This window comes from Crocodylus siamensis, chromosome 12, assembly GCF_052110815.1.
Source record: "Crocodylus siamensis isolate JL-2025a chromosome 12, ASM5211081v1, whole genome shotgun sequence".
NCBI classification, from domain to species: domain Eukaryota; kingdom Metazoa; phylum Chordata; order Crocodylia; family Crocodylidae; genus Crocodylus; species Crocodylus siamensis.
In genome coordinates this window covers 2,267,903-2,292,638 of record NC_143406.1, presented here as the reverse complement: position 1 = coordinate 2,292,638, position 24,736 = coordinate 2,267,903, and the positions used below count along the sequence as shown (strand labels likewise).

Here is a 24,736-nt window from a genome sequence, read left to right as displayed (position 1 = left end):
TCGCGGGCCAGGCTGTTGGCACGAGGTTTCTCTCCCCAAGTTGCCTGCTTTGAACTGAACCTGGTCGGGCTGGGATGGAGGGCAGGGGTCTGGGCGCGGGGGAGATTTCTGGGTGACAGGGCGGGGGTGTATATCTGGGCAAGGAGGCAGGTGAAGGTATATTTCTGGGTGAGAGTCGAGGGGGTATCTTTCCAGGTGACGGGACGGGGGTATATTTTGGGGCGCGGGGTCTATTTCTAGCTGTGGGGTGGGGAGATGCCTGGGTGAAAATATGCCCCACTGGTTTCCAGCTTTGCTGCCAGCTTTGCCCCCTGCTGCCAACAGGACAGCACAGAGATGGGGCAGCCATCAAAGATCAAAGCTGCAGCAGGGATCCCACCTGCCCCCCGCCCCCGCGCTGATGTGGGAGCGCTGTCTCTTTAAGGGCCAGGCCCAGGCATTCCTCAGGGCGTGGCCTGCGTGACATCAGCCGGGGCATGAATGAACAGGAGCGAAGTTTCCCACAAACTCCCATTAAGAAGTTCAGGGCAGCAGGGAGCCAGGGCAGGGCGAGATGCAGCGCAGGCAGGGGCCAGGGCCCCTGCTCGTCTCCCTCCTGCTCCTGCTCCTCCCCAGCGCCCTGCTGCGCGCCCGGGCCAAGGAAGGTAAGGAAAGGGGCGCCCAGCCCTGCCTTCCCCGAGCCCTTTGGGAGGTGGCACCCCGGGCCCCCACCCCGCTGCCCCTTCTTTGCTGGGAAAACACCCCCGCCGCCTGCCCCTGGGGTGCCCGCACCCGGGCTCGGGGCATGAGGGGCTGCAGAGCCAGTACCTTTGCCAGCCAAGGGGGTATTTTCCCCCCCCAGATGTGGGCCACGTCCACTGGCCCACTGGAGGCAGGGGTTTGCTGTCCCACTGGCAGCCGGGTGGGTTTCCTCCACCCCAATCCAGTTTCCATTAGGAAAAAGCAACGCTGGAGAGTCTTTGCGGTGGGATGGGATGGGGTGGGGGGGTGGAGGGTACCCAGAGAGGCCCCCCCCCCGCCAGGCTCTCGCCCATGTGTCTTTCTTGCGTGCTATTGATTTGCATCAAAAGTGCTCAGGGGGCCAGAAGAGCAAGTGAGGCCAGCCTGGGTGCGTGGTTTGGGAGGAGAAATTTGCCAAGAGGCAGGATCCGGGCAGCCAGGGTGGGTGGAAAGCAGAGGGCGGTGTAAGGGAGCCTGTGCTGAGCTGGAGCCCCGCCGCAGGTGAATGGGTTTCCTCATCCAAAACGTGTCAGGAAAGGCGGAAAACCTCTCAGTTACTGGAACTGGTTGCGTCTCCTGGCTCATGGCTGAGGAAGTGGCCCTTGCACAAATCCACCCCAGGTGGCTGAGTCAGGGGCAGGTAACTGGTGGGGAAGTTCAAGGAGTGTCATCGGGATTGCTCAGCTGCCCAGATCACCCCAGCTGGGGCCTGGGATGCAGGATGAGTCCAGGGCAGGGCTGGGCCAGAGGGGCAGGGAGGTTGAGTAAGCAGCTGGGAGGTGGGTGAGGTATTTTTTCACGCCCAGGAGTGTGATCAGCAGGGGGTTGCCACCAGATTCCTCTCTGTATCCTGTGCAAACCCCGGTGTAGAAGTGTGAAGCGGCGGGGAAAGGATCTGTTGTTTGTCTCCTCCAGGAGCACATATTGGGCGCGTGGGGTTGCTGCTGCTCTTATCTCCCCAGAGTCAATGTGGCGTTGGCCCCGGGGATTGGCCCTGGACAGGGTTGACCACCACAGGTGCTGATTTTTTGGTTGGCAGAGAAGTTGCTCCCTTGTTGCAGAAGGTAGCTGGCCCAGGTTCCCCGCGTAGGGCCGTGCTCGGAGGTCTGGCTCCAGATGTGGACTCCAAAGTTTAGATCCAGGCGTTTTGGGAGCACGCGTCCGCGACATAGCCAGAGATCTGGGATTTCACCTCCCTCCCTGGGCACGGGGGAGAGGAGTTAAAAGCAGGAGTGGATTGTGCCCTGAAAATAGTGAGGAACATTTTGGAATAGTTTAAGGGCCTGACCTTGTGGCTTTGTGCCTCGGTGCTCCCTGCTCCTGCTAGAAGGGTGCTGCTATGCCCATTTCTGTAAAAGGGGTGTGTTGCACCCCCAGAAGCACCGTCCTGCTGCAGTCGTCCTGTGTGCGTACGTGTGTACAGATTTAACTAGATCTGTTGCTAAATCGCTACGCTCAAATCGGTTTTAAAAAACTGTTTGCAGACAAGCTTGCAGGGATCAGTAATTGATCCAGGCAGTGGGAAAACTCCCATTAATTCCCGAGTTTTGGATGACGCCCAGAGAGAGATTAAAGCAGGGTGCTTCGAAATGCCTGCGGGCAGAGCTGCACCGTTCAGATCCAGATTGGGGTCCGAACTTTCCCCCCTCAGCCTAGGGTGGGCTCGGCCCCGGAGCCTGCCCTGCAGTGACGAGAGCGACCGCGTGGATTAAACGCCCATCTAGATTGAAATGCTCCCAGAGTCGGCTTGGATGGAAGAGCCTAGCGTGGACTCATGTCATCCAAAGTAATCATTAGAAAAAGGAGCTGCCGGTTCTAATTGGATTCTTTCTGTACGTCTCCAACAACAAAAAAGAGGCATCCAAACCTGAGGTATTGTCCCAGGCCGAGCCCAGGGCTATTCTGGATGCTGGAAGAGTTTTAAAAAATAAACCCCATACCAAGTGTGGCTTGGATGCGGAAGACACTGGAATAATGGGCATGCCTGGCTGGCTGGGCTGTAATTGCGCAGTAAGAGGCAGAAGAGTCAATAAAGTAAATAGTTATTTAAGGCAAAAAATGAATTAACTGCAGCTGTTAATTTTGGGCGCTCAGATTTTGGAGCAGTGCTCTTTTGGGTGCCTAGGACTTGCCTTCTTCTGGCGGGCACCTAAAAAGGTGTGGTGGGGGAAAGCCGGTGCTTCAGAACTAGCAGCAGTTTTTTGACTACATTACACCTTTCTTAAAAAAAGAAACAGACCCCAGGCATTACTACAGCAGCTTCTCCGGGCTGCTCCCGCGCTCAGATTAGAGCCACCGTAGTTTGTTAAGACAAATGCTGTGTTTGTTATTTTCCAAGTGCCAGCATAATTGGTGTCTCATCTCTTGCCAAATTGCAGTTTCAAATTAAAGTTGCTGCGGACTTCAGGGAGGGATTTTAATTCGGTAAACTCCTCGGGTCTATTTTTATAGTTTTTTTTTAATGCCGCAATAGAGCTAAATCGGCTCCTTTAGAAAGCCACGCTTTGAACGCGTCCTTGGGCTATAATCTCAGACGTTTGTTCGAGCGTAAAGTTCTCGTCTCTGATCTGCCTGATGGATCCTGACACTTTACGGTCTGCTCCCACTAGAGGCACGTACCGATGTCCTAGGCGAGGGGAGCGATTGGGCCATTCCCCACCTGTCGGTAAAGCAGAATATCGCTGGCTGTGCAAAGCCGGGAGGAGAGACGTGCCATCTGATGCTGGGAGAAGGCAGGGCAGGATGGCACCTTACAGAAATGCATAGGGTGGATGGGTGAAGTGGCCTCTTGGTTGGGCTGAGAACCCGATTTCTAATCCCAGCTCTGCTCCGTGTCCCATTTGGGGCCTGACATGAAGTGGTGGCCGTTCAGCCGTGGCAGGAGTTGTTGTGCAGACAGGTGTTTGGACAGGAAACCCCGCAGCCCTGGCTGTGGTAGGCAGCTGCCTGCCGTGGAGCCATGCTCACGGGTTTAATTTTTGCCAGCCTTTGTGGTCTTGGGCAAATAAATCACTTGCCGTCTTGAAGGATCCTTTTCCTGTGTTTGCTTAGGCTCCGTGCGTGTCCGATGACAAGCAATTGAGTCATGCCCTGCAAAGCAAGGGGGAGAAAAAAGAAAGATGAAAATGGCGGGGGGGGAGGCATTTCTCCCGGCCCGTGAAAGCCGTGTCTGCATGACACAGCTAATGCTGGGCCGGGCCGTGGCCGGGCTGGTTTCTTTCCTGGCTTAGAAGAGGCGGCTTGCGAATAAAAATCTGCAGGGGCAGCTTGGTGATAAAGCGGCTGCGGGCGAGGCGATGTCATGCGAGGGTATCGTGCCACCCTCAGGCGCAGGGCTGGGGTGGGAGCGGTATCCGGGGAAGCAAGCACGGGGCATCATGAGACCTCACCTGCCCCGGCCCGATTCAGCAGGCCCGGGGCATGTACTATGTGCGAGTCACTCTGCCGCTCTGTGCCTCAGTTTCCCCGGCAGTAAAATGGGTCTGTGATCTTCCCACGCAGCTCTCCCATCACCTGCAATGAAATTGGGGCATGTAGCTCTGGGAGGCTCGGATTAGGGTTAGCCCAGTGCCAGGGGGAGGGTGGGGAATAGTCAAAGGGAAAGAAATGGGTTAAGGTTGCGGAGGAAATGGTGCCGGTTTCCGCCTGGCGCCCTGCGTTGCCGGGGATGGAAACCAGATGAGCCCACCTTGGAGTGTAAATAAACCAGCCGGGTTCGCCTAAGCCGGGAGGTGGCAGAGACGTTTCGGGACTGGCAGAGTTGGCTGGAGGCAGGAAGTGAAAGGCCTGGATGAAATCCCCGCTGCGCAAAACCAACAGCTTCCCCCCTCCGCACGGGGCACGACCGGCTCGGACGGGGCTCGCTGTGTAGGCAGGAGGGAGATCCCGGGGCCACGGGCCGGGCTGGCGGCCGTGTGCGTGGGCAGCCGCGGCAAGGTCTCCCTGGCGAGCTCCCCTGCGTCTGGGGAAGACGGAGACTAATCCCGTGGCTCTTACCCACGGCGCAGTCTCCCCTGTCCGCGGCAGGGTGGGTCCAGTGCCTTCGCGCTCAGCTCCGTGCCGTACAGCCCGGGCCGTGCCACGGCGGGGACAGCGGTCTCTTCTTGCCCCTCCCGTGGGCTGGGGATCAGCAAGCCACGCTGTGGCAGGGGTGCCTTCAGACCGGCCCTTAGTGCAGCGCCAGGACCTGCTTCCCCGGCTGCATCTGCTGCGAGTTTGCTCGTTCTCGGCCGGCAGCCGGAGCCGGCTCCTGTTCCCCGGTCCCCCACGCGCCGGCCTGGCCCCAGGGACCCCGGGCGGGCAGTCCAGACCTGGGGGCTCTTCAGGGGGGTGGGCCGGGGAGGAGGGTGTTGCAGGGGGCTCCAGTGGTGCTCAGCTGGGGTGAGACGGGGAAGGGGGACGTGTTCCTTCTAGGCAGGGCTTGGCTCTGGAGCAGGGGGTCACCGTGACTAGATGCCCCCCCTTGGCGTGCCTGTGCTTGGGTCGGGCAGGCGCGGGGCACCGGACGGAGCCCCTTGGTGTTCGGCCGTGGCCGTGGGATCACAGGCCCGCGCCCCGGGGTCTGGAGCGGCCATGCCGCCCGCCACCCCTCCCGGAGCACGTCCCCGCAGGGCTGACTGGGGGCGCTTGGCAGGCCGGGTCCAGGAGCTGGTAAGCGCTTCCGCTCCGACCTCGGCAGCCGGCCCTTTGATTTCGGGCTCCATCCGGCCGTGTTTCCCCCTGTGCTTTCCTTCCTCTTTCTGAGCCCGGCGGATCCCTCGGTAGCATCCGGCCTCTGCTTGCTTGCTGCTGGGACCGGCCGGTCTTAGCCGGGCATGTGTGGACGTGCCTGAGCTCCGGGAGCACCACCGGGGACTTTGCCCCCAGCTCCCATCCCAGGCTAGCGGTGCTCCCGGATCTCCCCTGCCGCGTGGTCTCGGGTCTCCCTCCTCGTGACCTTTGCTTGGGCACGGCCGCCACACGCTGAAAGTGCAGCTAACTGGCCTGGTCTGTCACCGCAGCGCCAGACACCTGGGTTCAACTCCCAGCTCTGCCACAGCCTCCCTGCGTGGCCTCTGGCGAGTCACTTAGTCTCCCTGTGCCTCAGTTTCCCCGCTCCCTGTGGGTTTCAGGACCCTGCCTGACTTCCCATAGAGGCCCCGGGGCAAAATCCACTGCAAGTCAGCTGGGAGGTGCCCGGAGGGGCCAGTGGAAATACCCCAAGTGGTAGAAACCCGGGGGTGTGGAAGGGAGCAGTCGCAGCAGAGGGACTCACTGGGCTTCAGGCCTCTCAGCTCAGTGCTGCACGTCGCCTGCCTGCGGAGCAGGACCGTTGCTCATGCTCCCTGCAGGTCTCGCCCAGCCAAGCACCGACCCGGGGTCTTGCAAAGAGGCACTCGAGTCAGTGAGAGCAGAATCAGGCCCGGTTAAACCGCGGGGGGCAGCATGTCCCGGGGCCCCTCGCCCAGCCCGAGTGGGAGCTCGCAGGCAGCGGAGACACGGCTCCTCTGAAGGCAGGAGGGTTGTTTTTTCCAAGCTGCAGCGCGACTTTAATGAGCGGTTCTCAGCCTTGGCAGCTGCAAGCAGCCCGGGCCTCCAAACCGGCGTCTGGAAGAGATTTTGTCCCTGCGACACCACAGCTCATTCTCACACAGCGGGGGGAGGAAAAACGCCGGAGAACGGGAGCCGCGAAGGCCGAAATTCTGCTGGCAGGGCGTGCTCGGGGCGGGCCAGGCAGGGGCATTTGCAACGGGAGCTGCTGCCCTGGCACAGAGCGTCCTGCCTGGTATCCCGAGGCATCGGTCCCTCTCGTGCTCAGCTGGGGGAAGCCGTTCCTTCCTGAGCCTCGACAAGCTGATGCCCTGAAGCACGAGGGCTGATAACCCTTGCAATGGAGGCCAGATTCATCCTTGGCGTAACTCAGCAGGTCGCAGCGTGGACTGTTTGGTCCCGGTGTCTAATATGATGTGGAAGCGATGGGCTATCGCTGGAAACTCCCTCCGGGACCTTTGATTCCTCTATCCTTTCCTCCTGGGGCTGCCGCCCTGTTCCTAAATAAAGGGCGCATGTCCCCGCTGGTTACTCAGCTTCTCAAACACCGGGGCTTGTTGCCAACAAAGATAAGCGCTGCCGGTGTCCGCAGCGCTGCATCCGCCCAGTGCCCGTGGCTTTGGGGAGCTGGCATGTGGGTCTGGGAGGGGGGCACGGCATCGCTCCCCAGAGCGGCAGGCTGGTCTGGGCTTCCCCGATCTCTTAGCCGCGGGGTCAGTTGTGCTCCCGGGGCCTGATTCTGTGCTCCCCCAGTTCGAGGGTCCAACCCGCCGGGGTGTCGCGTCGCTCGGGACCGTGGTCTGGACGAGGCGTCTGCAGGGCAGGTCTAATGGCACATTGCCTTCTCTCTCTTCCAGTCGTCCTCCTGGATTTTGCCAAAGCCCAAGGGGAGCTGGGCTGGCTGACCCATCCCTACGGGAGAGGGGTAAGTGTGCGCGCCTGGCGCTGCGTCCCGACCCCCTAGCAAGAGGAGACCCCGTCTCTGTGTGGGGGGAGGCGGTGCTGGCCCTCGACGGGGATCGGGCCCTGCCAGGGCAGCATGGGGGCGAGACATCGGCATCGATGCTTTGCCCTCCTGCTCCAGGGTCCCCAGCAGTGCTCTGCCCCCAGGCCCTCTGCCCGGGGTCCTGGAGCTGGGGCTTCAGCAGGGTGACTTAAGGAGTCAAAACAAAGCCCCCTCCCCCAGTGTGGGGAGGGTGCAGCTGGGTTGCTTTAATGTCCCTAAATATGTGTGCAGGTGGGATGTGTGGGCTGGCAGGACTGTGGGTTTAGGGATGGGTTGGAGAGGGCATTGTATGGCCCCGGGGTGCCTCAAAAGGGTAACTGCAGCATCTGCCTGGGAAGGGGAAGTGGCCGGAGCTAAGATAAGCACCAGGCTCTGGGTAGGAGCAGGGCTGGGGGTTTGTCCCCACATGGGGAAACTGAGGCACGGGAGGAGGGAGGGTTTTGCATCTCCAGGCCTGGGCTGAGCCTGGGAGGGGGACGGCAGGGTCTGAAGCTGAGCCCTTGATGTGCATCCTGGCCCCCGCAGCTGAAGCTCTTAACCCCTCGCATGCTGCAGTCTGCAGTGACGCAGCCCACGCCCACGGGGCCCGATGCTGAGCTCGCAGCCCAGGGCACTGCACAGCTGGCCCCGAGGTGAGAGACCCCAGCCCCACAGGTGCATGGCGGGGTGGATCTCGGGGGACAGAGGTCAAGGCAGCCGTGCGGCCAAGGGGCTTCTGGGTGGGGTCAAGTAGCCCTCGTCCTCAGCGGCGCAGACCCCCAGGCTGGCGACCCCTTCCCCTCTCTCCCCCCAGCCCACAGCGAGGGCTGCCGCTCTCCTCTGCCCCCGGCGGGTTTCCTGCCTGCCCTGCCCCTGCCCTGTCAAGAGGTTAATTGGAGCGTGTGCGCTGCCAGCCGGGCCGCGCTGACACGGCCCTCCCGCCGGCTCCTTCATCCTCTATGTGCTCCAAGGTGGAGCCTGGACGCCCCCAGGCCCAGCTCTGCCTGCAGCCCCTGGCTACGCAGAGACCCTGGTGCGGCATCTCGCAGAGAGACCCCGGCTGAGCCCCTCCAGGCTGGCCCAGGTCCTTGGACTGTGGGATAACTCCCTGAGCAGGTGGGGGCTGGCTGGCAGCTCCAGGCTTCCCCTTTGGCTCAACTCCAAGACCCTTATGAGTATTGGGCTCTAAGTGCCCTGTGCCTCAGTTTCCCCTTCTGTGAAAGCCCAGGGCAGCACCAGGGTCTGCCAGGGAGTTTGTGGGCTGTGGGGGATGCATGGGAAATCTTGGCATGGCAAGAGGAGGCAGCACAACGGGGAGATGTGCTGGGAAAGTGCCTGCAGAGCAGATGCGGGTTTTATTAGGCCAGAGCAGCCTGATGGAAATCGGGAGGAAATGTCCCATAATTGCCCACGATGGGGACCAGATCTGGGTGGGCTTCACCCCGGGTCCAAGCCTGGCAGCGAGCTCTGCTGTGGGCCCTGTGGTCACCTAACTCCTGGTTTGCCCCGGGCAGTGGGACCTGCTGCAGCACATCATGAACGACTCGCCCATGTACATCTACTCGGTCTGCAACGTGATGGAGGGCGACCAGGACAACTGGCTGCGCACCAACTGGATCTACCGCAGCGAGGCGCAGCGCATCTTCATCGAGCTCAACTTCACGGTGCGCGACTGCAACAGCTTCCCCGGCGGCGCCAGCTCCTGCAAGGAGACCTTCAACCTCTACTACGCCGAGTCGGACGTGGACTACGGCACCAACTTCCAGAAGCGCCAGTTCAAGAAGATCGACACCATCGCGCCCGACGAGATCACCATGCGCGACGACTTCACCACCCGCAACGTCAAGCTGAACGTCGAGGTGCGCTCCGTGGGGCCCCTGACCCGCAAGGGCTTCTACCTGGCCTTCCAGGACATCGGGGCCTGCGTGGCTCTGGTCTCCGTCCGCATCTACTACAAGAAGTGCCCCAGCGTGCACCAGAACATGGCCTTCTTCCCCGAGACCATGGCCGGCGCCGACTCGCAGACGCTGGCCAAGGTGCAGGGCACCTGTGTGGAGGACGCGGTGGCCAGCGAGGAGCCCTTCATGCATTGCAACTCGGACGGGGAGTGGCTGGTGCCCATTGGGCAGTGCCAGTGCCGGGCCGGCTACGAGAAGGTGGAGCACAGCTGCAAAGGTAAAGGCTCCCGGAGGGGTTTGCTGGGGCGCATGGGATGGGTCTGTCTGTCTGTCTGGATGTTGAGCCCCCACCTCGGTCTCCAGCTGCCCAGCCCCATGGTGACCAGCAGCACCCTCTACCCCAGCCCCTCCAGCCTGCCCCGCGTCCTCCCCTTGCAAAGGCCTGGATTGCACAGAGCCCTGGAGTGCCCCGGGTCCCTGGAGCTGAGATTTGAGCCTTCACGATAAATCTCTCTCAAACAATAGTCATCAGTGTTGGGCGGGCGGTGGGGGGGGCGGCCACGGAGCAGATGCCTGTGCCGGGCTGGCAACTCCCTCATTACATGCGTGGTGAGGAATGTGTGGGGAGAGGGGGGGACGGGGGCTGGGAGATAAGAGCCGGCAGCCGGGAAGGTGCAGGGGGAAGAGGCCACGTCTGGCCTGCCCGTGCCCCCGGGGAGCCCGGCTCCCTCCACAGCGTCGGGGGCACCGGCCCTGCCCTGGGAAGAGAGGGGCCAGGATGCCGTTTGCAGGGCAGTGCCGAGCTGCGCTCCGGCAGCCCCAGGCAGGCACGGCGCGGTGGGAATCCCCTGCCCGGGGCCGTGCGCGGCGCAGGGGGAGCGTGGCAGCTATGCGAGGAATGAGCGTGCCGCCGAGCCGCATTCTTTCCCCATGGAGAAAGGAGCGCCTGGGGGGCACCGGGGCTGCTCCCGACGACTCCACGGGGCTTTGCTTTTCACCCAGGGCTGGATCAGGGCCTCCGCGACCCCCCGAGCCCCGCCACCTGCTGTGGGTCACGGGCGTGGGGGTCTCGGCCCATTTCCGGGACAGGCCTAAGAGGGGAGGAGCAGGGAAGGGCGTTGGCAGGGGCAGCGTTGTGCTGGGACAGGGCCTCGGTCTTGCGTCAGGAGAATGGGGCGCAGGGCGTGTGGCACAGGGGATCGTGCTGTTGGGTGCTTAGGGAAATCGCGGCCCAGGCATACATCATGTTGCCCCCCCAGCCCCAAGCTCCTTGCTGGGTTTCCAGTGCCCGTCATCCCCAGTGCACCATCTCCTGGCCAGGTTGCCTGGCGCCGAGGGCAGGACGAAGGGGGCTGGGGGCTGGCGTCCCTCTGCCATCTTGCAGCTCTCCGGAGAGTGTCTCTGTCCCAGAGCAGAGGACACGGGGCTGGGTCCCGGTTTGGGGACCGGAGGAGCCCAGGGCAGGGCTGTGCCTGGCTCTGTGCAGGGCTCAGGACCCCTCCTGTCCAAGCACCCAACCCGGCCCCCTCCCCTGCCATTCGTGGGCAGAGGCGGTGGGGGCTTGGCCCATCCGTGCCCAGGTCCCTTTAGCTGGGGGCCTCTTTGCTCCCTCGTTACAGCCGACAAGGGCACTTCCCAGGGGCGGAGAGGAAAGCAAGGACGCCAAGGGCAGATAAGGATGCAGAGGCTGGCAGGGCCGCGTGGGCTCTGTTTGATCAGGACGAATGTGAGGGGAAATCAAATCCTCCTTCAGGCCCACCCCCAGGAGCTCCCTAGGGAGGAGATAAAGAGCCTTCAGGGTGGTGCCAAATGTGGGGCTGGCCCATGGGCCAGATTGGGCCCAAAGGCCCCCTCCCCCAGCTTCCCAGCTCCAGCCCCGTGTGCTAGGAGCTGTGCAAACACAAGCCAGGAGGAGCAGCCCTCCCTGCCCCTTGGCAGATGGCCCTGCCAGCACAGCAGCCCTTGGGGGTGAATCATCAGCCCCTTCCTCCTCCCGAGGCTGCCCGGTTCCTCTGGCCAGCGGTGCGGGGAAGTCCAGTTACACGGGAGTCCCTGGCAGAGCGGGTCCCCGAGGACCCTGCTAAAATAGAAGGGAAAAGCTGGCTCTTAACATCGTAACTACAGCACAAAGCACAGCCCATCCCACGGGCAAGGCTGCGGGTGCCGGGTCCAGTGCTGCTGGGTTACTGCAATCCAGGAGCTGCTGCTGGGTCCGTCTGTCCTGCTGGACAGAGATGCCCTGGGCCAAAAGCCCAGGACAGAGGTAGGTCTGCCCGGCTGTGCCTGTCCCCCCAGCGTCTCGGCACCGGCATCTGTGCAAGTGCCTCCAGCTCCTGGGCAGGATGATAAGAAAGCGGAGGAGTCGCGGTGCGAGAGCCCTGCCAGAGAGGGGCCGGCTCGGAGATCGGGCGCGGACTCCAGAGCCGCGGGGGAAACGCGATCCCTCCATCGCCTGCTCTCCCCCCGCGTCCTGGAGCCTCTGGGCCGGCTGCCCAGGGCTCCCGTGGGGGCGAGGAAAGCTATTGGGGTCAGAGGGTTTGGGACCTCTGAGTTGGGTGCGGAGGGGTCTGGGCAGCCCTGGGGCTGCTCCTGCTCCTCGCCATGCGGATGCCTAAGCAGAGCGTCTGAGATCGGACCCTCAGGGCCTGGGCGGTCGGGAACGGGGAGGAGAGATGGTCCCCGGAGCCACGGCGAGGTCTTTTCCCATCTGTGGAGCATGTCTCGAGCATGGGCCACAGCAGGAGGGACCCCCTTGTGCTCCCAGGGAGGGAGCCGCCCGTATCTGAAGGGCTGGTCAGCCTCCTCCATCACACCCGCCCCCAGAGCCGCCCGGCCTGCAGCACCCCAAGACCACCGCTTCTGCTGGCCCACGCGGCACCGTGCGCTCCCCCGTCGACGGGGCAGGTGTGTGCCCAGCGCCTAGCACGGCAGGGTGCCGCTGCAGGGGTCATGCAGGTGACCAGTGAGGGGATGGGGAGGGATACCAATGGGGGAAGCTCCCCCAAGGGCCAAGATGTGGCGCCCTCCCCACTCAGACCCTGCAGGTTTGTGGCTATTGGCATTCTCCCGGGTGTCCCCGGTGCCAGCTGCGGGGCAAACCTCCCTGGCGTGGACGGACGTCGCTCCCCAGCAGTGCCCCTGCCCGGCACTTGTCAGCCACGCTCCACCCGTCTCCCTCCAACGCCTTCCTCTCGTTCGCGCTGCCTGGCCAGGAAGGGTCAAAAGCACCAGCCAGCTCCAACCCCGCTGTCATCCTGGGAGAGCCAGCGCCCACCGTCCGCTCGCCAGGACCCTTGACGGGGTGTCGGGACGGACACAGGCGCTCTGTGCCGGCTGAATGGAGGCTTTGTGTGTGCAGGCCTGTGTGTGTGTGCGCGGGGGGGAGGGGACAGGGACCCTGCTGGCTAATGGTCTCATTAAGCTAAGTGACCCTGGCGGGTTGTAAACCAAGCAGGCAGATGCATCCCTTTGTCCTACCACCGCCCGGCTTTTCCCTCCACCCTTGGCTAGCGTGGGATGGGGGGATTTCTCGTCTTTTGGGGCATGTTTCCACTCTTCCCTGCGCCAGACACGGTGGAGGGCGTCCTCGCCAGACCTGCCAACGCTGTGCCCTATCGCCCTCGGATTTTAATAGGGCAATTGGGCCTGGCAGTGGCTGCAACCACACTGGCACCTCCCGGGCATGTGGCTGCAACGTCTCTCTCGGGTTGGCACCTTTGCTTGTCTGCGGGCAGGCTCTTGCTTGCTGGGGCCTGCATTTCGACGGGCTGCACCTCTGGGTACGGGCGCTGGTCCCTGGGGTATAGGCCTGCGCGGTAAAGTCAACCCTCAACGCACATGCACACACGTGCACCCCCCCCACACGTCTTAGGGCTGCCCCTCCGCTCCCCCCGGGGCAGATGGAGGTGCTTCCTGCTGCGGAAGGGGAACGGGGGTGGAGATGGGAATTTGCCCTTTGTGCGGAGAGTTTCCTTGACCTCCTGTCCCGGACAGCTACCACTAGCCCTCGGGGCCCAACAGCCTCTGGGAAAGGAGCCCGAAGGGAAGGAAACGAAGGAGTTTATCTCCAGGAATAAACACAGATATTCCTACTTCCCGCCTCTGGTCCTGCAGCCGGAGTCTGCCGTCATCCCCTCTCCGTCCACTGTTCCCTGGGCCGCTCGCCTGTCCCCACAGGCTTATAACCCTCAGCAAGACCATTGTGTCTGCACATGTGCACCCAGCTCCGAACTGGGGCAGTGGGAGCTGCTGCAAGGCATATGCCCCCCCCCCGCCCCATGGGCACTGAAGACCTTTGTACCCCAGTCCATGCTTAGCCATAGAGGGCAAAGGTGTCTCCTTCAATGTAGAGGTGCTGGCAATGGAAACTACAGGTCCCAGGACGGAGAGGCTTGTGATCCTCCCGAGTCTCTGCCTGGTTTGCATTTTGCATATCTTAAAGTCCAAAGTCATCCTTTGCTCCATGTCTGGGCTTTGCAGCGATATCCCTGGGAGCCTCTCCTGGCAGGAGCTGAGCACTTCTGGCTACGTGGTGTCCTCGTCCTCATGCCAGGGCTGCTCTGCCCACCGTGCAGATGAGGAGCCCACGCGGAGAGGCCAGGACAGCTGTGGGAGAGCAAGGACTTGCATGTTGGCTCTCCAAGCCCTAGGGTTGTGTCTAAGCTGTCCTTTTTGGTACAAGCCCCTGTCTCTGCAGTGGGCACTGCCAAAATTGTTTGTCTACCTCCTCAGCGCCCCCCCCCCCCTCCCCACCTCCCAGGAGCTTGATTTCGAAAAGAAAATGACTCTTGGGGTTTTTCCGCTTGCCTTCTTGCTTGGTGAGCTTTCAGGGTGCTGTTGGGTGCAGCACCATCCTGTTTTCCACCTCCAAGGGCCCTGTTGTTCCCCAGTGCAGCCAGACCGGAGAGGAGATTTACTCCTGTCTTGGGCCATTAAGCTTCCTGATGTAAGGGCTGGGGGCCGCAGAGGCTGTTGGGGAAGGGGCCAAGCACACAGCTGGGCTCTGCCAGTCCCCGCACTATTGCCCCGGGCTTTCCTGGGGGTGAGAGCAGCTTTCCCCTGCCTGGTCAGGATCCTTGTGCTCGGCTAACGACCCAGTAACACGGAGGAGGGATGTGAGTGCCCTGGGCTGAGCCCAAGCACCGAGGCTTCCTGAAAAGCCAGGCTGCTTGGCTTCCAAAGCCGCTTCCTCTGCAAAGCGCCGGAGCAAGGGACCCCCCAGGCTGGCGGAGACGGAAAGCAGGTTCCTGTGGAAAAACCGCGTGTCAAGGAACACGACCGAGACTCCCCCCGCTCCGACTTTCCTTGTTCTGAACAAAGAGAGAAAAGAAACTAGCAGAGTTTGCGGAAAAAAAAAAAGTCCCAGCCAGGCGTGGCCTGCTGCCGGCATCCGGCTTAGGATGCGTTGGGGGCAGCTCTGCAGCGGATCCAGCGGTACCAGCCTGAGAGCAGGTGGTTAATGCGATATGACCTGGCGAGGCTGCAGCCGTGCCGATGGGAAGGGGCTTGGACCCTGTCGATTTAGTCCCTTTTGAGATGTGGCAGATGTGTCCCTTTAGCAACCGCTGCCAACCTTCGGCACTCTGCGGGGTGGTGCAGATAGGCCGGACAGAGGGCACTTGGCACCGGGGCGGGGGGTCATTGCAAAGCCTTGGGCTAGTCCTTTCCAGACAGCCATCCTGAGCACGGCTGTGCGGTGCATGGCTGCCGATCAGTGGCTGGTGCCTGGGCCAGCGCACGTGCTCGATGCCGCGGACGGTTGGGGGACGAGCTAATCCCGGCCTCGCTCTCTCCCCCTGCAGCCTGCTCTCCCGGGTTCTTCAAACCGGACATCTCCGATGGCACCTGCGCCAAGTGCCCCCCGCACACGCTGCCCTCCCCCAAAGGCTCCACTTTGTGCCCGTGTGAGGAAGGCTATTTCCGGTCCACGGAGGATCCCCCTTCTTTTCCCTGCTCACGTAAGTACGGGGCCTGCAGGGCAATGAGCTGCCCTCCGGTACCCACCCGTATGAACCAGCCATTGCTCAGCTGGACTAGCTAGCGCTGCCCTCGGCAGGTCTCAGTCTTGTGCAAGGGTTGCTGCAATGACCCTGGGGACTGGGAAGGGCTTCCTGCCTCTTATTATCACTGGGGAAACCGAGGCTGGGGTGGTGACATCCCAGAGGATCAAGCTATCAGGAGTCCTGCCCCTTCTCCGCCGTTCCTCTGGTGCAGGGGGCACCCCCGTTACTGCGTTTCCCTACGCGTGTTGGTTGTGTTGATGGGCACGACCGTGGCCGCGCATTTAGCCGATGCTCCCCGTGGGGTGTGTGTGTTGGCCGTGGCTTTGCCACAGGCTCAGGACTTGGTTTCCCCTCTGCCCTTGGAGCCAGGTGATGGCTCTGCCCTGCCTCGGAGCGGTGGAAAGTCCCGGGCACTGTGACTCACCGTCCTTCACCCCCAGGTCCCCCGTCTGCCCCGCACGGCGTCACCGCCATCGGCCTGGGCGCCAAGGTGCAGCTGCGCTGGTCCCCACCCCGCAACACGGGGGGCCGCAAAGATGTCACCTACACCATCACGTGTGAGCAGTGCCGGCCCGAGACCGGGGAGTGCCGGCCCTGCGACTCCAGCATCCGCTACTCCGACCCGCCCCACGGCCTGACCGGCACGTCCGTGACCATCAGCGACCTGGAGCCCTACATGAACTACACCTTCACCGTGGAGGCCAGGAACGGGGTCTCGTCCTTCAGCAACACCCGCAACTACGGCACTGCGAGCATCAGCGTCAACCAGACCGGTAAGGGCGAGGGGAGGTTTCTGGCTGCAGCTCTGTGATGCCTACGTCTCTGGCATTTGTCCCTTTCGGCCCCTGCTTCATCCCAGCCGCCTTCTCCCTTGCCCAGAGCCTCCCAAGGTGATGTCGGTGAACCTGGAGGAAAACACGGCCACCAGCCTGACGCTGTCCTGGATGGTCCCAGCCCGGCAGGCGAGCCGCGTCTCGAGATACGAGGTCACCTACAGAAAAAAGGTAGCGAGGCCATGAGCTTCCTCGGGGGCTTCTGCTCACTGGAGGGATGGGACCATGCGTGTCATGAGTCCTTGCTGTTCTTGGCCAAGCTCTGGGTGCGTAAGGCTCTGGGCTGAGAGGGCAGCGGGGAACGGAGACATCCCCAGCTCTGAAGTGAGGCCAGGGGGCCTGAGGCTGCCAGCTCTCGGTGACGGGGGGCTCCTGCTTCCTTCCTGCAGATGGATAGCAGAGGCTACTCGGTTGTACGCAGCGAAGGAAACAGCGTGACCCTATCCAACCTCACGCCGGGCACCATGTACAGGGTGCACATCCTGACCCATACGCAGGAGGGCCAGAGCACCGAGAGCGACACCTTCGAGTTTGAGACACTGCCAGGGGGTGAGTGCGGGGGACGAGCATTGAGCCCCCCCATTAGCGGTGCCCATTTCACAGATGGGAAAACCAAGGCATAAAACAGGGCTGTGGCTTGTCCCAGGCTGTGCAATGGGGCAGGGGCAGGAATAAAATCGCAGTCGCTTCAAGTACACCGAGTGGATGGAGCACAGACACGGCTAAGTTTAGATCAGACAGCGCTTACGTAGGGAATAAGAATAGGCATGTGAATATTAATTAGAGCAGCACCAATTTCTTGCCTAATTTAGTAAGCTTTTTATGTTTTGGCCAAGCCATAGAGGGTAAAAGCTGGGGCCCCTTTGGAGTTTGTGCCCTTTGGCCTCAAGCTATGGCTCTTCCGAATTGCCCCCTTGCACGTGTACTTCATTAGTGCCATTTAGAGACTTATTTCTGAAACCAAGGTAAAACGGGCCTTTCCCTAATGGGCTGGCCACCAGTTAGAGACTTCAGGGCTTAGAAATTTTAAGATGGCTTTGCTTTTGGATATTGCTGAGATGGTTACACCTGGAGATGAATGTGCATCTTATCCATTTGAATCATTTCCCTTCTCTGTACCTCTTGTCCTTGATATATTTGAATCATTTCCTTTCTCTGCACCGCTGGGTCCCTGATAGGTTTTCTGGGGCCTTCTGTGATTGATCTCGCTGTTTGAAACGTAGATATCCTTCTGCTGTGAGCATCTGCTTTGGCGGTGCTGGCTCTTCAGACCCATCTGGGTGCCCAGAGTCCCTCTGCGGGTCAGCCGTGGGACCCCGGGTCCTGCTTCCTTCCCAGGCCAAGACCATTCCCATCACGCCTGCACCCATGTGTCAGTCGTGTGAGGCAGGCGCAGCCCCGTGGTGCTGTTGTTTGAATGGGTGGGAGGCACGAGAGATGTAGGCAGAGAAACAAGGGTCTGGACCAGCCGAGGCGGCCGCGGAGCCGAGCCGCGGTGATGGTCCTAGCTCACATCCTGTCGCACAGCGTTGGCGGCAGCTTCCCAATCGTTCTCCTCCCTCCTGCAGGTGTTGAGGGCATGAACACGGCGGCCGTGGTCGGCGGCGCTGTCTCCGGGGTCCTCCTGCTGGCCCTCGTGGTGGCTGCCGTGCTGTACTTTCACCGAAGGTATTTTTCCTCTCTCCTCCTTTCCTTTCACGAGGCAGCGGCTGCACCTTCCCTTCCCCGCGGGGTGGCTGGTCTCTGCCTGGGGAGTCCCTGATGCTTTGGAGGCTCCAGGTCCAACTCTCTCGTTGTTATTTTAGGAAAAGGAACCTGCGCGCCCGCCAGTCGGAGAACGACGTCTACTACTCCAAGTCTGGTGAGCGAGGCCTCGAGCCGGGATGGGGTCCCCTTCCCCGCACGCCGCGCAGCGAGGGGTGCGGCAGCAAGCAGGGCATGACTCCCCCATGTCATTGCAACCCTGCTCCTTGCCTGCGCACGCCTCTCCTCCCTCGCCCCTCTCCCTGCCGCGCGGGGTCCGGCTGCTCCCCGAGCCACCCGGGCCCCGGAGAGACTCTCCTTCGCTTGCTGGAGACAGGGCGCTGGGCTGAGCAGACCTGGGGGCAGGCTGCTGCTGGCATAGGATGTGCTTTCCTGGTTTTCTGAGCCTCCAGCCTCACTGCCTGTGCCCCCACAGACCAGCTGAAGCCCCTGAAGACGTACGTGGACCCCCACACCTACGAGGACCCCAACCAGGCCGTGCTGAAGTTCACCACTGAGATTCACCCCTCGTGCGTCACGCGCCAGAAGGTGATCGGGGCAGGTAGGTCACCCCCTCCTCCCGCGGTCGGGGGCTGGGGTAGCCGTGCCCGAAGTCAGGGTGGCCGGCTTACGTAGAAGGGGCAGACGGGAAGCAAAGCCACGCGTGGGTCACCCCTGCCTTCCCTCCCGCCGCCAGGCGAGTTTGGGGAGGTCTACAAGGGGACCCTGAAGAACGGGAAGAAGGACGTGCCGGTGGCCATCAAGACGCTGAAGGTGGGCTACACGGAGAAGCAGCGCATCGACTTCCTGAGCGAAGCCAGCATCATGGGCCAGTTCTGCCACCACAACATCATCCGCCTGGAAGGCGTCGTCTCCAAATGTAAGCGCCGCCCGGGGCACGAGGCCAGCGACTTCGCCGGGAAAGTGGCAGGGCTCGCTCTACGGGGCGAGAGCGCTGCCCGCCCGTGCTGAGATCCGCCCGTCTCTCCTCAGATAAACCCTTCATGATCGTCACCGAGTACATGGAGAACGGAGCCCTGGACAGGTTCCTGCGGGTAGGTGTCCTGCTTCCTCGCTGAGCACGCACGAGGGGAGGGTTGACCACGGCCCGGCCGGCGGGGCCAGCTTTGCTCCCTGCTGGGAGCGTGGGGGCAGCCGTGAGCCTGTCCACCCCGGGTGACTCCGACCTGCCTCGTGGAGAGCTCGAGCAGGGCAGCGGCAATGATGGGAAGTCCCCAGGCAGCTGCCAGGTCCCTCCCGCTTTGAGGGACCGGCAAGGAAAGGCATCTGCCGTCTAATGCACAGTGTTTTCCCAGAACGCCTAGCACAGGGTCTCTCAGCCAGTACTTCTCCTCCCCTATATGATAACTGAGCCCCTGGAGGTTTCCTGTGTGCAGGTCTTGCACCAGAGCCCGATCTAGGACCTCAGCTCTCCCAGCCCTCTCTGAGTCTGCATTGGCACCTGTGTCCCTGGCACTGCATTAGCCCACCCCAGAGCCAGCTGCACCGTATAGGTAGCATTGGTGGCCCGCTGGATGACGTACCGAGGGGCACTGGCGACAGGGGGAAGGTGGGGAAGCGCTGACCACGGCCTCTCCTCAGGAGAAGGACGGCGAGTTCTGCATGATCCAGCTGGTGGGCATGCTGCGAGGCATCGCCGCGGGCATGAAGTACCTGGCCAGCATGAACTACGTGCACCGGGACCTGGCCGCACGCAACATCCTCGTCAACAGCCAGCTGGTCTGCAAGGTGTCTGACTTCGGCCTGTCCCGCGTCCTGGAGGACGACCCCGATGCCACCTACACCACCAGCGTGAGTGCTGCTGGGCGCTGGGATTCCCGGAGGCTCCCCCTCCGCCCAAACCTGGCCAACTCGTGTTGGTCCTGGGCACGTGCCTGTCCACCCTGGCCCTGCCATCCTCACCTCCAGCCCTGGACCACTGTGCATCCAGGATCCTCCATCCCAGCACACCGCCTGCCCTCCCCGGCTTTGCTCGGCTCCTGCCAGGGACAAGCCTGGGCCTCTGCCGGGGGTGTGCAAAGCTAAGCTGCTCCTGGGCTTTGCTGGGGGGCCCTGCCTGCCTGGCGAGGGACGTGCCCCACAGCCGGGGTGGGAGATCCCTGGGACGCTCAGCCCCCAGCCAGCGGTGAGCAGCCCTGCCTGTGCTCCCACAGCTCGGGGCAGCTGTTTGTCCATCCCAGAGAAAACCCCTTCCTCCGACCCAGCATGGCTGGAAGCGGAGATCAAAGAGGCACCGTCTCGTGATCGGACCTGGTGGGGGCCAAACCCGGGGTCAGGGACCTCCACCCCCCACCCCAGCCCAGCAGGCTTCAGCCGGGCAGCGCAGGGGTCAGACAGGGACCATCGCTGACCAGTGCAATCTTCTCTCGCAGGGCGGCAAGATCCCCATCCGCTGGACGGCCCCCGAGGCCATCTCCTTCCGCAAGTTCACCTCGGCCAGCGACGTCTGGAGCTACGGCATCGTCATGTGGGAGGTGATGTCCTACGGCGAGCGCCCGTACTGGGAGCTCTCGAACCACGAGGTGAGCGCTGCCCGCCAGCCAGCCCGGGCGCGGGGGGAGCCGTGCCCAAATCCCTTGCTTGCCTGGGCCCTGAGCAGCGCGCTCCATGGAGCCCAGCTCCTTCACAGCCTGCGGGGGTCAAATGGGGCGTGTGTCGGAGGATGCTCTGACCCACGGCTCCTTGCTCAGCACTGGGGGTCTTGACGTACCCAGGGGGAGCTTGATATACCCAGGACCCAGCCAGCTTCCCTGGGGGTCCCGCTCGCCAGCACGCTCGCCCCCTTCACACACCACCCCTTCCCCGTGGCAGGTCATGAAGGCCATCAGCGATGGCTTCCGGCTGCCTGCGCCCGTGGACTGCCCCTCCGCCATCTACCAGCTGATGATGCAGTGCTGGCAGCAGGAGAGGAGCCGCCGGCCCAAGTTCAACGACATCGTCAGCATCCTCGACAAGCTCATCCGGGCCCCCGATTCCCTCAAGACCATGGCTGACTTCGACCCTCGGTAGGCACCCCCTCCAAAGCCCAGCTGCTGTGCCCCGTCTCCAGCTCAGCCCGGAGGGTCTCAGTGTGAGGGCCTGAGACGCTCGTGGTATTGGAGGCATGGGGGGGACACTAAATCGTGTGCAGCTGGCATTGCCGGACAGCCGCCAAGCAGGAGGGGGCTGGTGGCAGAGGGCTGGGGGGAGCCGGGCTGCGGGAGGGGGGTGACGGATAGCAGAGCTAGCGGGTTGAGTGCTGGCGCTGGCTTGGAGGTGGGCACGAGGGATCCCGCCATCCTGCTCTGCACCTAAAGCTGGAGCACGTCGAACTCCAGCCCCCAGCCTTGCCCCGTGTGAGGCTGTCTCCGGGGTGGTGGAGGGGGGTCTCCCCTGCCCCGCCGCACAGCAAAGCTAATGCCTGGAGCTGTCTCGCCCTCGCAGGGTGTCCATCCGCCTGCCCAGCACCAGCGGCTCGGAGGGCATCCCCTTCCGCACCGTCGCGGAGTGGCTGGAGTCCATCAAGATGCACCAGTACACGGAGCACTTCACGTCGGCCGGCTACACCACCATCGAGAAGGTGGCGCAGATGACCAACGAGTGAGTGTCTCCGCGGGGCGCTCGCACCCCGCAGCCCTCATGGCCACGGGACCGGGGGGCTGCAGCGGGGCCTATGCCCACGGGTGGCTGAGAACGAATGACGCAGCCCTCCCCGAGCTGGCACGTGTCGGCTCGGGCTCGCAGGAGGCAGGCTGAGCCCAGGGGCACTTCAGCACCCTACGACTTGGAGCAGCCTCAGACCTGCTGCCGGGGGAGAAGGATGTTTGCTCCCTCTTTCCTTGGCAGTTGTGCGTCTGGCTCGGTTTGGGGCTGGGATAAAATTAGCTCCCTTGCTGCCCTCTCGCCCTCCAGCTGGATTTCCTGGCTCTGGACTAGCCTGGCAACATGCAGTGAGGGACCGCACTGAGCCCCTGCGCCTGGCCTTAGGGCGGTGGGGAGGGGGGGAACGGAGGAGGCCCCTTTCCTCACCCCCCCCAAACCCCCAGGGAGGCTCATCCCCCAGGAAGTGACCCCGCTGCAGCGCCTCTGGTTAAATATAGCCTCTGTGTAAACAGGAGCCGGGCTGGGAACCGTCCACGGGATGACTCGGCTGCACCCTGGGGACGGACTGGAGCGGGGGGGCAGTATCTGGGGATCTCAGGAGAACATCGTGTGCCGGGAACGAAGTTGGCTCTGCCTGGCCTGGGGAAACTTCCTCCTGGAGCCGGCCCAGCCTGCCAAACCAGGAGCAGGCAGGGTGGTTTGCATGTGGGGAGAGCTGGATTCTTCCAGGCTCTGCCACCGGGCTACTCGATGGCCTTGGGACAGTCGCTCCCCTTTCCCATGCCTCAGTTTCCCCTCACTCCTTCAGGGCCTGGTTCTGTGAGGTCCCTGGCTCCAAACACCGAGGGAGGAGGGTGCCTCTTTCTTTCTGGGTGTTCAGGCCAGGCGAGGCGGCTGCTTCCCCGCTGCCTGCTGCGGCCTCCGTGCGGGACGGTCCCCCGAGGCAGCTTGGCCTCGGGGGTGGCAGCTCTCCTTCTCCGCTTGAGCCCGACTGCTCCCCGCTTCCCCCTGGATAATGCAAGGATAATAGCCCTTTTGTGCCAGGTTTAGTGATGAATAGAGTTAATTGCCGTGGTTAATTACCCGTGGAGGTGTATGCTTCCCTCTGCTCGTCCCCCGCCATGTCTCAAGAGCTGAGCTGACACCCTTTAATTAACTCGCTGCATGGGGCTGAGCAGCTGGGGAGGGACTGAATCATCAGGCGATGGGGCGGCCCCTGCTCGCTGTTCAGGTGCGGCAGCCGCGAGAAGGAAGCAGCACCAGGGCAGGGCATGAGAAAGCGTCTAGCCGTGGGTGAGAACGCAGGGCTGGAGCCAAAGCCCGTGGAGGCTTCTCCGTGCACATGGGCCCCGGGCTGGGATCCAAAGGGGAAGAGGAGCGGGGCAAAGAAGGCGTCCCTGGCGATAACGGGCTCCTCGACCCCGACACCGGTGTCGCACCGGTTTGGAGCAGCTGGTGGTGACTTGGGGACCAGAGCATCTTGCATTCAGGCCGGGGCGGTCCCGGCTGGCCTGCTCAGAGCAGGTCTCAGGGATGGAGGAGCTGGTGGAGGGAGCTTCGGCTGGAGACCCTCGCCCAGGCTTCTGGCCTGGAGGTGGAGAGCGGCTCCCCCCCACAACAGCCCAGCCTCTTCTGTGTGGTAATGCCCCCCTTCTCGTTCCCCAGGGACATTAAGAAGATCGGGGTACGCTTGCCAGGCCACCAGAAGCGAATCGCCTACAGCCTCATGGGGCTGAAGGACCAGATCAACACCGTGGGGATCCCCATCTGAGAAGGAGACCTCCCCAGCAGACGCAGCCCCCTCCCACGAGCGCCTCGCTGGGGCTACGGAGACACTCGGCGGACGTGCAAAGCAGGAAATACTTGAAGTGGAGAATTGAAGTGTGCTCGGCATCATCCTCCAGCCAAAAGCGTCTGCGGGGACCAGCCTGCGGGACTGACGGTAGCGCCCTCGGAGGAGTCCTTCCCGCCTGGCCTGCACCTACAGTTCAACCTCTGCAGCAGTCACCTTTATTTATTGTTAATACTATTATTATTGTCGGGTCGTTTCTCCCGTTGCTGCTGTGCCAGGTTCGCTGGCTCCGGAGGGGAGCACGAGGCCACAGTGTGCCCTGAAGAAGCGCCGTGGTTGTACCCAGCCACGATGGTGCCACGTAGCATCCCTGGAAAGGCCTCACAGGCGGCCTTGAGACCCGGGTCTGTGGCTGCTGAGCCGCTAACGCTGCCTCCGTGGTGCTGTCCTTCCTCTCTGCCGGCTGAAGCAGAGCGCTTGCCTTTCCCTTCCCTGTCGCTCGAATCCGCTCCTGAGCTGCAGGGATGCGGGACGTTCCCAAAGTGGCCTCTGCTCATTTTCCAGCTGCCTTCGAAGCCGCTCGGGTTGGAGTTGCCGAGACTTTGCAGTGACAAAGCGATGTTTGTTTGCCTTTGCTCTTTATAAGAGGATGATGAGGAACCGACATTAAAAACGGTGTTACAAGCAATACATTACATTTCCAGCGGCAAGGAAGCCCGCTTGCCGTCATGTCAGGTGTAGGCTGAACCGAAGCCTGGCTCAAGTTATTTGCTTGGCCTTTTCCCGTAGCCAGGCACCCAGGCCGTTCCATAGTCTTGGGGGTTTTTTACGAGCAACTTTAAGGATCTTTTTTTTTCCCCCCCCCCGCTATGTTTTGTAGTTTTTATTCTGTTGGTTTGTATCTCAAGAGATGGGCAGATCCCAGTGCCTAAAATACGACATTCCTCTGGTAGCGAGTGCAATGGTTTTGCTAGTGACAACTGATCGCTGTGGCTCAAGGTCATATAATCATTTGCCTTCTCTCTATTTATTCTTCCATTCCACTCCCTGCCACAGGCTCCGCTTCGTTTCGCTACAAGCCATTTGCTGGTCTGTCAGTGTTACCTATTCTATTTTTTAATATAATTTATTCTATTTTTTTATATTTATTGATAGAAATCAAAGCCCTGTTCTGCTTGCTCAGATTTGCTGTTTGGATGGAAACCACAGGCATTGAAATGAAGTTTCTCCATGGTTTTCAGAAAAGGCTGCCTTTGATTTGAATAAATGTTGTGGGGTTTTTTTGTTAAGTCTTTTCTGCCGTGAGCCTGCGCCCTGTTTTATTTGCGGGTGTGTTCGGGGACCCGGCAGAGTGGTAGAGATGGTGGAGTCCGCTCGGCCAGGCTGGCAGGAGAGACTGGCCCCCCAGCCCCAAACCTGGCAGACTGCCCCCCAGGAGAGCTCATTCAGCCAAGCTCTTTAGCACCCATAGACTCAAGCGCTTGCTGAAGTTAAATGCACGCTTAAGGAGTCTGAGCCAGGGGCTTTGGGATCCTTGCATTTACCTTGCAGTGGAGATCAGCTCCGTGGGCACTCGGTGCCCAGCGGCCCCCGTGCACCTTGTTGCACTGAAACGCAAGGGGTCTGTCTGG

General features: G+C 62.0%; 1 protein-coding gene across 1 annotated transcript; it reads left to right on the top strand.

The window, feature by feature from the left end:
• Positions 1-484: 484 nt before the first annotated feature.
• On the top strand, positions 485-24,394 carry EPHA2 (EPH receptor A2). Its single transcript, XM_090023174.1, has 17 exons — positions 485-644; positions 7,107-7,174; positions 8,749-9,409; positions 14,934-15,089; positions 15,575-15,907; positions 16,014-16,138; positions 16,357-16,516; positions 17,536-17,635; positions 17,773-17,828; positions 18,147-18,272; positions 18,408-18,590; positions 18,704-18,765; positions 19,313-19,522; positions 20,104-20,253; positions 20,543-20,736; positions 21,155-21,310; positions 22,979-24,394. Exons 1-17 carry the CDS (start codon positions 554-556, stop codon positions 23,082-23,084), a joined length of 2,937 nt encoding a protein of 978 aa, XP_089879300.1. The 5' UTR covers positions 485-553; the 3' UTR covers positions 23,085-24,394.
• Positions 24,395-24,736: the final 342 nt, after the last annotated feature.

Excerpts from the sequence above, each read along its gene's own strand:
- EPHA2 (XM_090023174.1), top strand. The coding sequence starts at position 554 with ATGCAGCGCAGGCAGGGGCCAGGGCCCCTGCTCGTCTCCCTCCTGCTC. Across the intron at positions 15,908-16,013 it reads CATCAGCGTCAACCAGACCG|AGCCTCCCAAGGTGATGTCG; the intron begins GTAAGGGCGAGG and ends TCCCTTGCCCAG. Across the intron at positions 18,766-19,312 it reads CCCTGGACAGGTTCCTGCGG|GAGAAGGACGGCGAGTTCTG; the intron begins GTAGGTGTCCTG and ends GCCTCTCCTCAG.